Source organism: Rhopalosiphum padi, chromosome 1, assembly GCF_020882245.1.
Source record: "Rhopalosiphum padi isolate XX-2018 chromosome 1, ASM2088224v1, whole genome shotgun sequence".
In the NCBI taxonomy this organism is placed as follows: domain Eukaryota; kingdom Metazoa; phylum Arthropoda; class Insecta; order Hemiptera; family Aphididae; genus Rhopalosiphum; species Rhopalosiphum padi.
Window position 1 is genome coordinate 16755761 of NC_083597.1, and position 16098 is coordinate 16771858.

At 28.9% G+C, this 16098-nt stretch overlaps 1 protein-coding gene across 3 annotated transcripts in view; it reads left to right on the forward strand.

Annotated features, from left to right (window-relative positions):
* The window catches only part of LOC132929703 (high affinity cAMP-specific 3',5'-cyclic phosphodiesterase 7A-like), a 110640-nt gene that overhangs the window by 17673 nt on the left and 76869 nt on the right, over positions 1 to 16098 (forward strand). Inside the window, exon 1 of one of the 3 annotated variants that reach the window (XM_060995239.1) lies at positions 5343 to 5517. The exons of 1 other annotated variant lie outside the window; for it this stretch is intronic. In XM_060995239.1, the coding sequence (XP_060851222.1) occupies positions 5440 to 5517 (78 nt within the window). In that variant the 5' untranslated portion in view covers positions 5343 to 5439. Of the gene's footprint in view, positions 1 to 5342; positions 5518 to 16098 lie in introns of those variants that run through there. One more of the 3 variants, XM_060995231.1, reaches the window with a different exon arrangement.

Below are 16098 nucleotides of genomic sequence, written 5' to 3' on the forward strand. Positions count from 1 at the left end.
CGTCTCCCATTTTATTAATGTAGTATGTACTATGTACATATAATAGTCTTTGTATTACTCAATAATGTTTCATATTATATTAATATTGGATAAACAATCCCCAGCCTTGGAGTAACAGTGTGCATTGTATACCAAACTTAAGAACTGTGCATAACCTCGAAAATAGTAATGGATAATTATTATTCGGACATAATATGTATTCGTGTTGTGTACCGATATGTTGTGTATTTCAGTGAAATCAATACGAGTATTAAACACTGAACAGGACTATAGAATATTTGTTTTAAGTGCTTCAGTGAGTTTCCCAAGTGCGTCCCAAAATTACCTTTTTTTAATGTTCCGAGTGCGTCCGAAATAAGGTATCACCCGAGTGCGTCCCAAGAAAAAATGTCATATTTTTTACATAGCCCCTAGTGCGCCCCAGTTTATTTAGAGGTACCCAATTATTATCCTAGTTAAAAGGAAATGCAATTTCCCCACCATTTCCATTGCTTCACAATCATAGCAATAAAAATTAAGCACCTATAAATTAACATAGTTGTAGATTTGAATGGGCATGAACCAATTGCGCTTAATAAAAGGTTTCAATATAAACTATCTAAACGCTAAAATGCTTGAAAATTAAAAACTTATTTATCGATCAATTTATTACTGGTTATAAATTTATAATATATAAAATATATTTTATAACAGTATCGGGAATTTTATGAAACGTAATTATTACGCAAAAAAGTAACTTGTTGAATTTGAAGAAAAAAATTATTTATTTATTTATATATGTTATATTTAATATAATTTGTTGATATGACTGCAGATGCATTAGGGCTATTCAATATAATTTGCTGAGAAGACTGCGGACGCACACGGGATATCCCCATGCTTCAATTTAAACAATATATATTACAGCACACCAATAATTATTACGAGTATGTTAATAGCCAGTGATAATAAAAATAACATTAATACATAATTTAACTAAAAGTAAAGTAGCATATTTGATACAAAATAATAAGAAAATAATAGAAATGTTATTAATTTAGAATAGGAAGCATTGTTTGTAAATTAAATTAAAGAGAAAATTACAGGGAGATCGAGAGTTTAGGAAATGTAGGACATTTTATTATGGGGTTACTTTTCACTAGAATTGATAATAATAGCTGCACAAATAAGTCAACCCTAAGTAAAAACAACATTCAAAACACTCGAGGTTTATCCGATGTTCAAGAGGTCTATTTAAACATATCTTGTTACACATACCTATATAATATTATATACATATATTATTTTTATTAGAAATGAGAATTAATAATGGAGAACACAATTTAGTTGTATTTTAACTTGTAGGGTTACTTAACAATTCTTTGTTGTAATTTATTATTATATGCAAATTGAGGTCATCATCATTAAATACAATAATATTTAGGTATCTACTATTGTGTACAAAAAGTGGTTCAAAAATCAAATTATAATATAACATAAATAATCATCAACTCAATTTAAGTAATAATTAACTAATGTTGTATTTAAGTGACCAGTCAATTTTATTAATGGATAATGTAATTAAATGTGATTTATTCATTTTAATCTATAACCTTCTGATGCTCAAATATTTTGATTTATAGTTTTAATGTAGGTATTTTTTCATTTTTTAGGTACCAAAATGTCTCATTTTTGTAGTATTGACACTTTTTTGTCTATACCTATAATAAAGAAAATGTTCAAAATATTTTTGAAGTCTTATATAATAAGTTATTATTATAGTCGTCAGTTTATGACTATTAGTTAAATTTGTCTTTGATCATATTATTCATGTTATGATGACCTTATTTAAAAAAATATATTTGTATTTATTAATGATATTAAAATATTGTTTAATGCATATAAAAATTTAAAATGTTTATTGAAATATCGTTTTCCTATTAATTTATTATTTAATGCGTTTGATATACAATAATGTATAGTTTTAACTTACAAATATATAATAATAGTTGCTACTTTATTTTTATGTTTTCCTATTTTAGAATTATTGGAATATGATAAATATAGTAGCCAGGTATACACAGTTTGCAATTTGGCATACAGTATGATATAATACATCCATAATGCTTAATACTTATGAAATTCATTAGCTTATTTCATTTCGAGTATTTTAAATACAATCAATGCATTTATTTTGAAGTTTAATTAAACGTACAACATAAACTATCACACACATTAAAACTAATACGTATATTTTATATCATGTCTAGTTCTTGTACTGTATCTTATAATTAATTATTCATTGTTTAAGAAATTACTATCATACTAATAAACTATTTATAATCTTTAAAAAATATTTGTTATCTTTAGATTATGATTAGACATCTGTTACCTATAACTTTAATGTAATATCAAATGTTTTGCTTTCACACTAACTTAGAAAACTAGAGATTGAAATCTAAGCTGTTCATAAAAAATTGAATATACTTTATTACAAAGATAATATAGAAAATATTTTATTGACAGTATAGTAACATAAATTGACAGTGAGCCAAAAATCAATAAACGAATGCCAAGTTCAATTATCACCTTTTTAAATTTTTTTCATTTATATACTATTTTACTAAGTATGGTTAAAGTGGTATTTTGAAATAAATAAAAAATTATTTAGTCTCTAGTTTTTAAATCGTATTAACATTTATATATATATATAGATATAGGTATGTTCAATAATTGTAGAATAGTAATTAAACAAACCTACACAAAACACTACATTTTAAGCATTTTAATTGTAGATAATTTTTTAAAATATAATCGTTTTTGAAGTTAAAATAAATTTCAAGTTGATTTTTATCTTCAAACAATAATTATGTTATCCAATTAAATTAATCATACAATTTTATTTGTATTGTAGTTTGTTACTATATAAAAGATATAAAAAAAATTTTAGTTACTAGGTTTATTCGGTATACTGTATAATATACGTACACAACTGTTATATTGATTAAAAAATTGCGATGCCAGAGTGGCCAATTTGAATACATTAAATTAAAATATTCATTCAATAATTTTATCGGAAAAATGTCTTTAAAATTCATATTTTCTACTATTCTATATTATTTATAGCCCCATGGTTAATGCTTTTTAATTTTTAAAACAGTATTTTTATATCGTTCTTAACCGTAGTTTATTGTTTAGAAAAACGATGTATTTTAAATTTGCTCTTAAACAATGAGACCAAGTTTTGTGCAATCTGCGCGGTTCGTTTGAGTTGTAATTTATAAATGTTAGACGTCTTTAAAATATAGCTGAAGTTTGGAGACGACGTTTAATTTTTATTCTATTCGTTTAACGTTTACGGGCAATAAACCATAAGAGTGTTCCACGTGATTCATTTGATGGCTGATCGATTAATTTTTACATACCTATTGAAAAGTCTGATCTACACCGTACCTATAGTACGACTATAAAAGGGTTAGTTATTACCTAATTATCATTATATGGCGGTACATAGGTATGTATTATAATGAATTTTAAGCGTTTCAACTTTTAAGTGCGTATACAACCCCATTTATACAAGATTACCTCGTTATACCCTATACCTATACATATTACATTTTACATAACTGGTATGTACTTATATACGTTACAAATAAAGTTGGCCCCGGTCGCTGTATATATGTTTTCAGTTCTGCTGGTCGGGGAAACATATGTAAAAAAAGTTCGTCCATATTGACGTGCATAGGATTTGAACCTACGACCAGAGATTGGCGCATAGTCATTTTGAGCCACACTAGAAGATATCATATTTTAACCTCCACAATCGTTCGAGCGTGTTTGTTGTGGTCAGACCAATCATGGACCCAATAATCTGCGTGATGTTCTTAAAACGATAAGACAAATACGGCATTGTATAAGTGATAACGGTAAAATGTCTACACCGATAATATTTTGAGTTTCGAGTGGTTGTACCCGGTGTATTATACCAGAGGTTTGTGCGTTCGTCAGGTACGTGGTTGCGTTATCGTAATACCTATATTATTTAAATTTTATTTTTAATTGTAATCCATTCGTGAGTTAATACTCCTGATTTATAACTATCGAAATATGTGTATTATAATATATACTGTCCTCCTATACCTTTGTCGAACCGTCGCGAACAGTGCACGCGGTACACGCATACCTCTCGACGTCACCGGCCGGCGTGAGCGCGCGCGCTGTCCTGCACATACTCACGTGTCCGGTTTCGCGTAGAACACGTGACAGCCTGCGACGACCACCCACGCATACTACGCGACGACGCCGGTGCGCTCTTCCGAACACCCTACAAACAATCGTTGCGGCGGCGGCGGTCGTATCGTTCTGAATTACGTCAGTCGTCTGACATCAATTTCCCGTACGATCCGTTCTCATTGCGTGACGTCGAGGAGGTCGGAGAGAGTCGTTCACGTGTAGGTTCCGGTGGCGTGTTCGTCGAGTCTTGCGATGGGGTGAGCAGTCGAGGAGCGGTCCAGTTTAAAGGGTCGGGAAGGCGCTGGCGCGCTTGCCAGTGGCGTGTATACGTGACCCGGACGTGGCGGCGAGAGTGTGGGTGGGTGCCCGTGCGACGGGGGTGTGTGCATGGAGGGGATGTGCTCCGGTGGAATCGATAATGCGTTGGCGGAGCGGCTGCATGCGGCGGCGACGGTGGTACGCCAACAGTGCATTAACCTCACTTCGCGTAAAGCGCGCGGACTTGGGGGCGTAAGGGGTCCGCGACCCGATGGCGGCGATGAACTGGGTCACCCGTGTCGTGCGTGTGTGTACACTATATATATATATATATGTACAACATATATGGCACCAACACCGATATCAATATATATATATATTATAATATTGCAACAATCGGCATTTGATTTCGTTTAAAATTTACAGATAGATCTGTGACTAGGTAATGTTTGTAATATGTCTGATATGATAGCACTATTTACGCATACGTTGTCTACTCTCTGCGAGTGTTTCATTTATACTCCATAATTACTGTTTTGTTATTGCGTTCGACCTATACAGTACCTAAAACACATAAAATTACGTACACGTAGTAAAACGGTTCTTATTTCGAGTACCCGCCTACCTATATTATATATAACGTATGGTTACGCTGTATTTGTAGTAGTAGGTTAGATGTACGCGTATACGTACAGCAGTGGCGGTGGTGTAGATGCGGTGAAAAGTCGTGTTCAGTGACCTATTTAGAAGCGCATGCGATCGGTTACCACCGCACGGCCCTCCCGTCACCGAGAAACCCCCGTCGGGGTGCGTTTTAAATCTACACACGCGCGGGTAAGTACGATCACTTGTACGCAAACAAACGTATACACGCGACGCACACTATTACAAACCAACACACACCGCGTTCACAAGCCGACCGTATCAGTCGGCGTTATCGCCGGAGCCGCCGCCACTGTAGCCGGCCCGATGTTTCCGTTCGCCACGTGTTTGGCCGGCTCCGGGATCGGCCGGCACACTCGATGTGTAATTACCGTTCCTGCACAGGTCAGTACCGAAGCGTACCTAACTATATTATACTAATTAAACTAAAACCTAAATTATGTATAGACGCATAAAATATTATTCATTGCACGGTTAATCTTGTAATTTATAGGTACGTTATGGAATTATGTATTTAACAGATGTTATTTCATTGTGTAACTATTTATAACTCATGCCGTGTGTTAGGTATACTGCTGTCGTGTAAATCCACAACTGCGCAGTTGCAGGTTGCATCTCATCACTCCCCGATACTCGTCATCACTTCCACATCTTAACTCGAGCGTTTGCCGAGCAACCAGTTTATCCTCGTAAAGTCAAAGGTGTTATAACTGTATAGGTTTTCGAATCTGAAACATTAGGAGTGTATTCGTACTATTCACAGGTTTACAATATTAATGAAAATTTTACTTTTTCGTCGGTCTAGCAAATCATTTTTTACTTAACCAATACAATTTTTTTTTAAAGTCCAAATAATATAGGAATCATACATATTTGGTATTCATATGCAATTTCCTAATCGAAAATTAAATTATTTATGTTTTCTTATAGTTTTTATAAAAATGTATAGCGTAATTACTTACACTACGTTGTTTTGAGCTTAAATAAACAATATAACAGTGGCGTAGCCAGGGAGAGGGCTGAGGGGGCAGCAACCCCCCTGAAGTATTAAGAAAATTTAAAAATTATTTTAATTTTTAATGGTCTATAAAAATCGCTACAAAATCTTAAATTGTACTTTACAAAAATCGATCAGCCCTCCCCGAGAAAAATCCTGGCATACTACAATAGGAATATCGAAACAATAATCCTCGTTATCTTATTGAATTAGATTTTGGTTGTGCTTATAATTTTATTTAATTAATGTTATATTGTGCAAATATAGGTACATGCAATTAAGCGTATAATAGTACACCGTACAATAATTCAATTTTAAGTTTGTATAAATTATAAAACGTTATGTGTGACATAATCGTTATACTTGTTTGTATATAGTGTTTTTGTACTAAAATATTATTCCGTTTTGTTCTTTCTTTTCTGTTTAGTGTAATAACTTGATTTAAAACTTCAGGCGAAAACAGTTTTATTGTTTATTTTACGTTTATTTGGAGACCTTTTTTGTTAAATAGGTATATACATTTGTATGAATAATATTAAGAGTATTTATTCTTCCTTTCATCTTTTACAATTCAAGTTATTTTTATTATTTTTGTTTTTGTAAAACAGATCGGAAAATAAAATAAAAAAACAGTATAAATAAGTTTATTTTTTTATTACTATTTTTGTTTTCCATTGCTGTACACGCTAGGTGGTATTGATTAATTTTTTTTTATAATGAATGAATACATTTGATTATTCTATATATATTTTTTTCACGAGATTACATGATTATAAATTCATATTTTGAACAATTTGATTGGTAGTCATTCATGATTTATAAAAATTGTATTTCCAAACATCTATTTGTGTATGATAGAATGTAGCACTTAATTGCACTTAAGATTATCATACTTTGTAACATAAAAACGTTAGTTTACAAAATTCTATTAGGTGTATAAAAAAAGTCTATGTATGAAATTTGTCTATTCTTGAAACAAAAAGATTCATTTAAATTTACCTACAGCAAAAATATATCAAACCAAGTTACTCGAGTAAATAAACATTAAATATTTTTTATTATTCAATGACATACGATATAGAAAGTATTAAGCTTGAGAAAGACAATTTTAAAAGAATTATATAATAAAGAATATTGTTTTTGTTATTAAATTTAATGTAAGCTTATTTAGCAGATTTTTTTCTCCAAAAATAAAAAAAAATTTTTTTTATAATTTCTTATAATAAAGTATTTCCATATAAAAATATTTTATTTTCTGAGATATCATTGGAAAAATTCTTATCTCTAAAAATATATTGAATATTTTTTTATGAAAAATACGTATGTCTATTACAAAAAGCCTTACAAAATTAGTACTAGTTTATTACTAAATTATTTAAAATTAATAATAAATATATTTTCAATCAAAATCATTTGTGTTATATACCTATTCGTTATAGAGTTATGTATCGCTTAAATAAGAGGATGATATATATATATATATATATATAATATATGATGACATTATTCAGCAATCAAAATTAATACTGAAAAATAAAGTTGTGTTTTAGACTTTTAGTCCAAAAGATATATATTTTTTTAAATTGTTATTTGTTCAATGCTTATACTTATAGTATTTACTTGATAATAATTCTCATGGCGAAATAATAATAATTTTATTCTCCTTTGGTCCAAGAAGTATATTTAAATCTATTATACATTAGTACTTCAGTAGAAATACTACAACAGAAACGTGTTGCTTTTATGTCCCATGCAACGTCGATATTTTTAGCTTGTCTTTATATTAGGTATTTATCTTTGGATAGGATTTCTAATTTTAGGACAAACGGCTGTAGTAGCTGGCAATTATATTTTAATCCACGAGGAATGGGCTATAATCTATTATAAATTTATAACCATGCTATTATACTATCGTAATGTCGTAAAAAATTAACACCGCATACACAAATAATCCGTACGGCGTACACACACACACACACACACACACACACACACACACACGCCGTGTTTGTGCGGTGCGTTCTACGGAACAACGGATGACCTATAGTACCTATACATTCAAGCGATTGTGTTTGCTTCACCGCCTTCAGAGACGAGAACTAGAAAATATTCCATGACGTTGATTGTTATATCGTTGTCCTAGCGTGTAATGAGATTTTGCATTACTGTCACTGGGGAATTATAATCCCGCGTGCGTATATTATACGGTGTTTACGTATATAGTCTTTGCAGACGGTCTTCGTAGACAATGAGTTCAGACGGGGTTAATGGTAGGTAATTTATCTGTTGTTGTTGTAGCCATTTCGCTTTCGCTGTTATTCAGCTTGGGGTGATTTGGGCTGCTTCCAAGTAGATTTTTTTAAAACCTTAAAAGAGTGCATTTGGAAATTAAACAGTTTCACAAATTTTGTTCGTATAATATATTATTTTGGTACGGGGTTGTCGATGACAGCTCTCTCTAAAAGGACATTCATGGAGTTAGGATGGAAATACGCCAAATTTCCGACGGATTTTGTTGAGATTTTCTTTCAACATGCACTACTTGGACTGCTTTCGAATAACAATGTCTTTGAGTGCGATTATCAACCATTTTGTTATTTTATTTTCTAACAATTCTCATTACAAACAGATAAAGACGCTGGTAATGAATTTAAAAGAAAAATAATTGTGTTGATTTCTTTTATTTTACAAATTTCAATAGTCTCTTGTTTCCATAGAAATAGATATTATTTCATATGTAATTAAGAACTATAAATATAATGTTTATCCATTTTATTTATTTTTTATGCTTTCGAAGATACATAAAAAATTATTTCAACCATAAACACCCGTATAAAACTGTCATACATTTCCAGAAAATATTTTATTGAACTGGAATTCTGGAATTAATACGTGTTTCAATTAATATCTCGTTATTCGTCTCTGGAGTCCTATCAATACAAATATTATAAATAGTTTGAAAGGTTAATTTTTCAAGCATTTATGTAAATGATAGTGTGTTCAAAAGGAGGAGTGTCGAGAAGTACGCTTGTTAATAGCGTGACGTTAACTCGTAATATCCCTTGGGACGATTGCCTTAACAATGACGTTATCGATTTGGTAGAAAGATTACTCAATGACCTAATAAAACTGTAATTTTAGTATATCAAACTAAACCAACACATAAAAAAGTATTGCTCGAATTCACCGAACAAATTGGATGGCTATACCGTACACCTATTTCAGTGGAAGTCATTACTAGTTTATGGTTATTGTGAGACCTTTCGATTCTACCACTAGTATCACTGTCAAACAATTATCCCAACCTTAATACATTTTTAAAATTAAAAATTTAGTTTAAACCGTTTTGAATTTAATGGATATATTATATTTAGAACGATCTTTCAATTATTACCTATGTGATATTTTATTTTATTTTTTAAACATTATAAATACAAGATATACAATGATTCAATTATAATAAGTAAAAGTATGTTGGAATAATTTTGTGCAGAGTTGTTTTTTTTTTTTTTTTAACAGCAACAATTTGACGTTCCCAATTATATACATAGTATATTATACCCAAGTATAAACTATATAGCAATAAAAACCTATAAATGTGATTAAAAACCAGTTTTCTGTATGTACAGAAAATAATATGACCTTAATTCAATATAACATTTTTTTTTGTTTACAATAAATAATGAGGTGATACTTTGAAGTATGAATTTAATTCCGTATAGGTGTGTGTTTTGTTTTCCTTTTAAAGAATATACAGTAGTACAGTACATATATATATATATATAATATACTATTTATATTTTAAATAATAATGTAAAAACGTATTAAAGCCGGTACTTACATTTTTATTTAATTTTTTATTTTAAAACGTATACCTATGAAGGTACTCAATTGTGAAAATACAACGTTATTTTCAACTGGTATGGTTTTACGACGTAAACGCATTTTTGGATAACTAATTATTCTATAATGACAAACCACACCTCATAAATTTACTATGCGATTTTAACATAAGCTAAGACAGTATTGTACTTACCAATTATCATTAGGTTTCAATTATGACATAATTTAAGCATAATATGTTTTATTATTAATTGGCGATTCTTCATTTTATGATTTAATCGCCACTTAGTTGAGAATTATTATTTTGTTATTGTAAAAATAAGACACTGATACTACTTATTATATATTAATTAGTTATATTATATTGACCACCCAAATATTGTGTGAATAACCTTTCCACCACACCCTAGGTTAGTGTTTTAATTTTTACTGTATGCATTAGATACAGTATTTTAGTGTATTTGTCAACATTTTATTAGCAATATCGTGGCTTAATATTATTTCGTTGATATACACCTAATAATAACATCGGTACATAATATACATAAATATGAAATACCTATGCTATTATTTTATATGGAAAAAGTTTTAAAAAGCTTAGGTATTATAATCAGTATTTAGTATAATCATTTATTCTAAAAGGAAACATTTAATCCGGTAAAATTATATGTATTTAATATGCTTTATAATAAGTAATAACAGATTATTAGGTATAATTATGTATATTTAAAAAATTCTAAAATCAGTTTATAGTATATGTACATTTTCTTGGTTTTTTTTGGTTGTTTATTTAATTTATATTATATGTTATTATTTATAGCTAACAATTTAAAATTAGTTAGCATTGTTTGTATTAAACGTAATATTTGTAGTATAAAGGTAAATGTCGCATTCTACTTACCATCAATTTGGCAGTTTGTCAATAATTGTATTTTTATCCATATTGAATCTAGATGTTGGTATGAGCAAAAATATGGTGTACCCGTACTTTATGCTATAACTTATATTACATAATTGTATATACTTTGTATATATAATGGGTTGCCTTATGTTTTATTTATATACTACTTACTAAATTTATAATGTGGTTATATAATATCTATTTTAATAATTTACTTTTTTCATTTTGGTATATATTGTTTAAAAATTAACTATCGTTATGTCTTGTGTGTATTTTGTTCTTATCACTATTGGTGTCTATATATTATTCGTATTGAATATTGAAGACAATAAATTATAATCTAATATTACCTAAATTATACTTCCTTAAACTTAAAATTTTTAAATTTTCTATAACAATATGTAATAGTAGTATTGCACTTACTATAATCGGCAAATTAATAGCCTAAAGCAGGTGTCTCCAACCTTTTTTTGTTGGCCGTATTAATATATGCTTTGGCATTACGAGCCAAAATTATTTAGCGAGAAATAGGAAGGTATTGGAATTTAAGAAAGATACTAAAATAAATCAAAGACTTTTTATTTTCGATTTAGTAAAAAATTTATAAATTCAAAACTAATATACTTTGTAAGTATCTGTCAGCTTAGTGGGTCAGTTTGAAAATATTGATAGCTCAATCCGGCCCACGGCCCACGAGCCATATGTTTGTGACCCTAATTAGATCTTAATGTATTGTAAAGTTTATATTATATTGTCTTGTAATAATGGTGTATACTTGCATATAATATGGTGTATATAATGTATATTATGTAAATAATTAGATAAGGTTTGTAATAAAAATGACTATAATAATGTATTAGGTATAGGTGCATAACGTATATTAGTATAATAATAGTTATATTAAATATAATACAATTGTCAATTCGTCATTTATATAGGTACATATATATAGTATATATGGTATAACCAAGAAAACAGATCATACATTTTTATTGAATATTATAATTGAATCACATTTGGTAGAATGTTTTTTTTTCAAATAAGATAGAATATTCATATTATTTAAAGAAAAAAAAATTATAGTTGTCATAAAAAAAAATAATATTTGTCACATTTTTAAAAAGTGAATACCATGTGTGTTTATATCCTTGTTACTATGTAACGAAAAAAGGCCTATATTCACCGTAGGTTTAAGTGAATAGTAAAATACATAGGTACCTAAATACTTTTACTTCCGCTATCTTATTGATAAAATAAAAACGTATATATATATATAGTTGGTTCATAACTTGTAAAATAAGTACCTACTTAATATAATTATCATGTGAAATATGTAAGTAGTAATAATTTATTTAAGGATTTTATGAAAGTATGGACCGATAACATTTTTAAGTGTGTTATCTGCTGAATACATTAAAAAAGGTACAATTGTTATCCTGGGATTATAAAAATGTTGTTAAAATATAAGCATAATACCTTTTTGTAAATTAAGAGAGAACAAACTTTTTAGAATCGCTTAAAAAATTTAAAAAATAATTAATAATTATGTAAAAAAAGAAAATATTGAGAAATAAATAAATGTATGGTACCTACTGACTTGGAATTATTAAATTGCAACTTTTATTTTAAATTAATTTTGCATTAATATTTTAAACTCCATAAAGTTTCTGATGATGTTTTATATTTTGCATGATTGATGCCCAAACTTATATTTATTACATGACCTAGTTCCTCAAAAGAAAATATTAATTTGTACATACCTACCTAATAATGACAGGTTCTCCAATTTCGAGTGATTTTCTCAATGTGTGGTGATCTAGTGACATGATGAATTGTTGATAGTATCGTGTTTCATACATAATAGAACGGTTGATATTAGTAATCTATATCTTTATAGTAGGCAGCTGAAAGTAGCAGGATTTTTTTTCACAATATGTAAAGGATACAATTTCAAAGTCCTTTCATATTAAATAGAAGTATAGTCAAATGGACGTATTAATACAAACTATAAATTAAATAGGTTATTAAAAATAAACATATGCAGGTATTTTTAGAAAAATATAATTTTCGGTTTATAGGTGCTTTGTGTTAAATTGGACATACTTTGTCATTTTAGTTATTTTGTATATTATTGTTATTATTTATTACATTAATATTATTATTATTAAGTATAGCTGATGAGATAGATGTTTGTTAATAATAATGCAATAACTATGTAATGAGTAATGACTAATAAGTATTTTTGCTTATATTATTATTACGTGCATGGTTTGAAATATGTATACCTATATGTTATGATTTGTAAATTATATATTAGACGGCTTCATATATTATATTTGTTTCCGTCTGGTACAGCTTACACACACAAACACATTTAATTTAATTTTTATATTGTCCTCATCTCTTTTTGAGAGTTATAGATATTGGCGCAATTAATCCTCCGGCGTGGACGTCGTTGTGGTTGTGAATGGGACGGTGACCAAATAGTTCGTATAATATTCGTACGAATGATTGATGACCAATAAAAAATATCGTGAATATCGCAGCTCGTTTCGAGTATATACTGTATACCAACGTAACACATATTATTCTATAGGTACCGTTTAACCGTACCTATTAGTTGACCGAGCTTACCGTGATTGCTGGTGTATGGAACACCGCGGGCCTTATATAGAATCTCCCTAAGGAATTCGCGGAACATTCGTGCGTTCCGAAAATTTTTCATTCCGGCGAGGTTCTAAACTGGCGCAGTCTGACCGCAGTAAGCACGGTCGACCATGTTGTTTACAATCGTCACGACGAGATTTATGCAACAACAATATTTTCTGTCAGCTAGTCTAATGAATCGGGTGATCGCGGACGGGTTTTCCGCGTCCTCCACCGCCGATTTCGATTAAATTGTATTCGTGATTTTGTTTTTTTCGTTTTTCGCGTCTACGAGTGTGCGTATGTATAATGTTTTAATGTTGTGTGTTTATGCATCGAAATCTTGGCCACGAATCTCGATCTATAGCCAATCGTTTTCAAGTATAGTGGTTCGTGAGTGCGTGTACAGCGTCGACAGTGTTTAGTAGTGGAGGAACAATATAATCTGCAGACCCGACGCGCAAGTACACAGCCACCAGTTTCCCAAGGTTGTGCACCGGGTGGCCTGCCGAGGTAGGATGTACTACAAAGTCACATTATTCTCATGTTTTTTGTAGGATTATAGAAATGCGTGTACGGCAGTTATTTAGAAATTAGAATTGATAAAAAAAATGAAACGCGCGTGCTGTATGACAATTTTTAGTTTAACACTGTTACATATTATTATATTACTATATATAAATATCAAGTATTATTATTTATCATGCATTATTATCGGTTAAATTATGAACATGTGACACATATTATTTCATATATTGTATAGGTATTATACAAAGATGCACATGTTGATATTGTATATTTTTTTAAGTGAATCCGATGTTACTATATATTTTAGTTTAAACCACAACTGATCCAAATGTTATAGGCTTCTAACGAACCATTAACATACATTTAGATGTTTAGGTATGCATTAGTGTTATCGTCACAAACACGTGTCACGAACAATTTCACACACGTTGGGTCAAAATATTTATTTATTAATAACTAATAAGTTAATTATTTGTATTTTATTATTAAAATGTGTGTTATATGTATAAGATTTAAGGTATATATTACTAAATATAATCTATCGGCTACCTATAACCGACAAATAATAATAATGTACCTATATATTTATAAAATATAAAATATTAATAAATATAATTAATCGGATTCTTTGTCTAGTTTTTCCCTTATTTGCTGTGCTCGCCAAATACCCTATATATTTTCCAACTCTCTTGAGAGTTTTATCTAAAATGCTTTATGTATTTCATTTCTTATAAATGTTCATTTTTATAATTATCTATAGTAATTCTATAGAACCATAAAATAATATTAACATTTTTTTTTGTAATAGATTGCAATTATTTATTAAAGAATAATTCTATAGATACAATTGATAACGTGTTTTAGTATTAAGTTTATTCTCCTATATAAAAATAAGGGTTTCCAGTACAATATCCTTATATATATTATATAATCATGTGTACTTACCTCTACTTATAACTATTTTTTAGAAATGCTTTTAGTTTCAGTTAAATCATGGAAAATAAATAACAGCATCATGATATTATTTTCAAATATGTTATAATATCTTTCTTTTCTGCGAGTTTAATAAGTATAGTACATTATACTGATTGCATTTTGGATATAAAACTTTGTTTGTGACGACATATCATTAAATTGATTGGACGCCATTTATTTGATGTGTATAGAAATTATAATTTACTTTACTACTTTATAAATATTACATACATTATGGTTTTTCAAAAGTGGTGAATTTGCTTAAAATATTATTAACGTCGAAATTGTAAACCTTGAATTTTTCAGAATACAGAGAAAAAATACGAAATGTATAAATTATATAATATAAATGTAACTATACTTTTTATGTTGGTTTCATCGTAATTAAATATCTTATTTAATACATCCTACTTTTTGTTATTTTAAATGTATTTGATTACAAATTGTAGTCGACTTCCTATTTAGGTTATAAGTATACAAAAGTAAGTATACTTAAGTATACTAGGTAGATAGGTTAATGTATAATTTATATATAATTCATGTGTTGTATCTAAATTATACTTAGACGTTACGTTGATAACGATTGTATTTCGTATTTACTAATAACTATAATATTTTAATTTAATATATATTAAACCCCAAGAAATAATATTTTGTGAATAATTCAAGGTCGGCGTAGACTATGGGTCTAAAAATATTAATTTGTTTGAATTAATGTGGCATAAAGTTTTAAATTTAGATAAAATCGTGTTTTACAAATCCTTGGAAATAATTTCCACTCTTTGATTTCACTATTTTTTATTATTTTCAGTTTTGCGACTTACATAATATATATAGTGTATGCACTGTTATTTAAGTTTCATTTAAAATATCCATGTAAATTATTAGTCATTTAGAAACATTAATTTGTGTGCGTGGCTTATGGGTCGAATAGGATACTATGCTCTAAGCCTCTAAAGCATTATATCTATTATGTACAGTATACAACAAAATACAATTTTATAAAGTATTTTAGTTTTGTCTATTTAATATTTGCATATGATGTAATTCTACGTACGTCTATATATTTCAACCC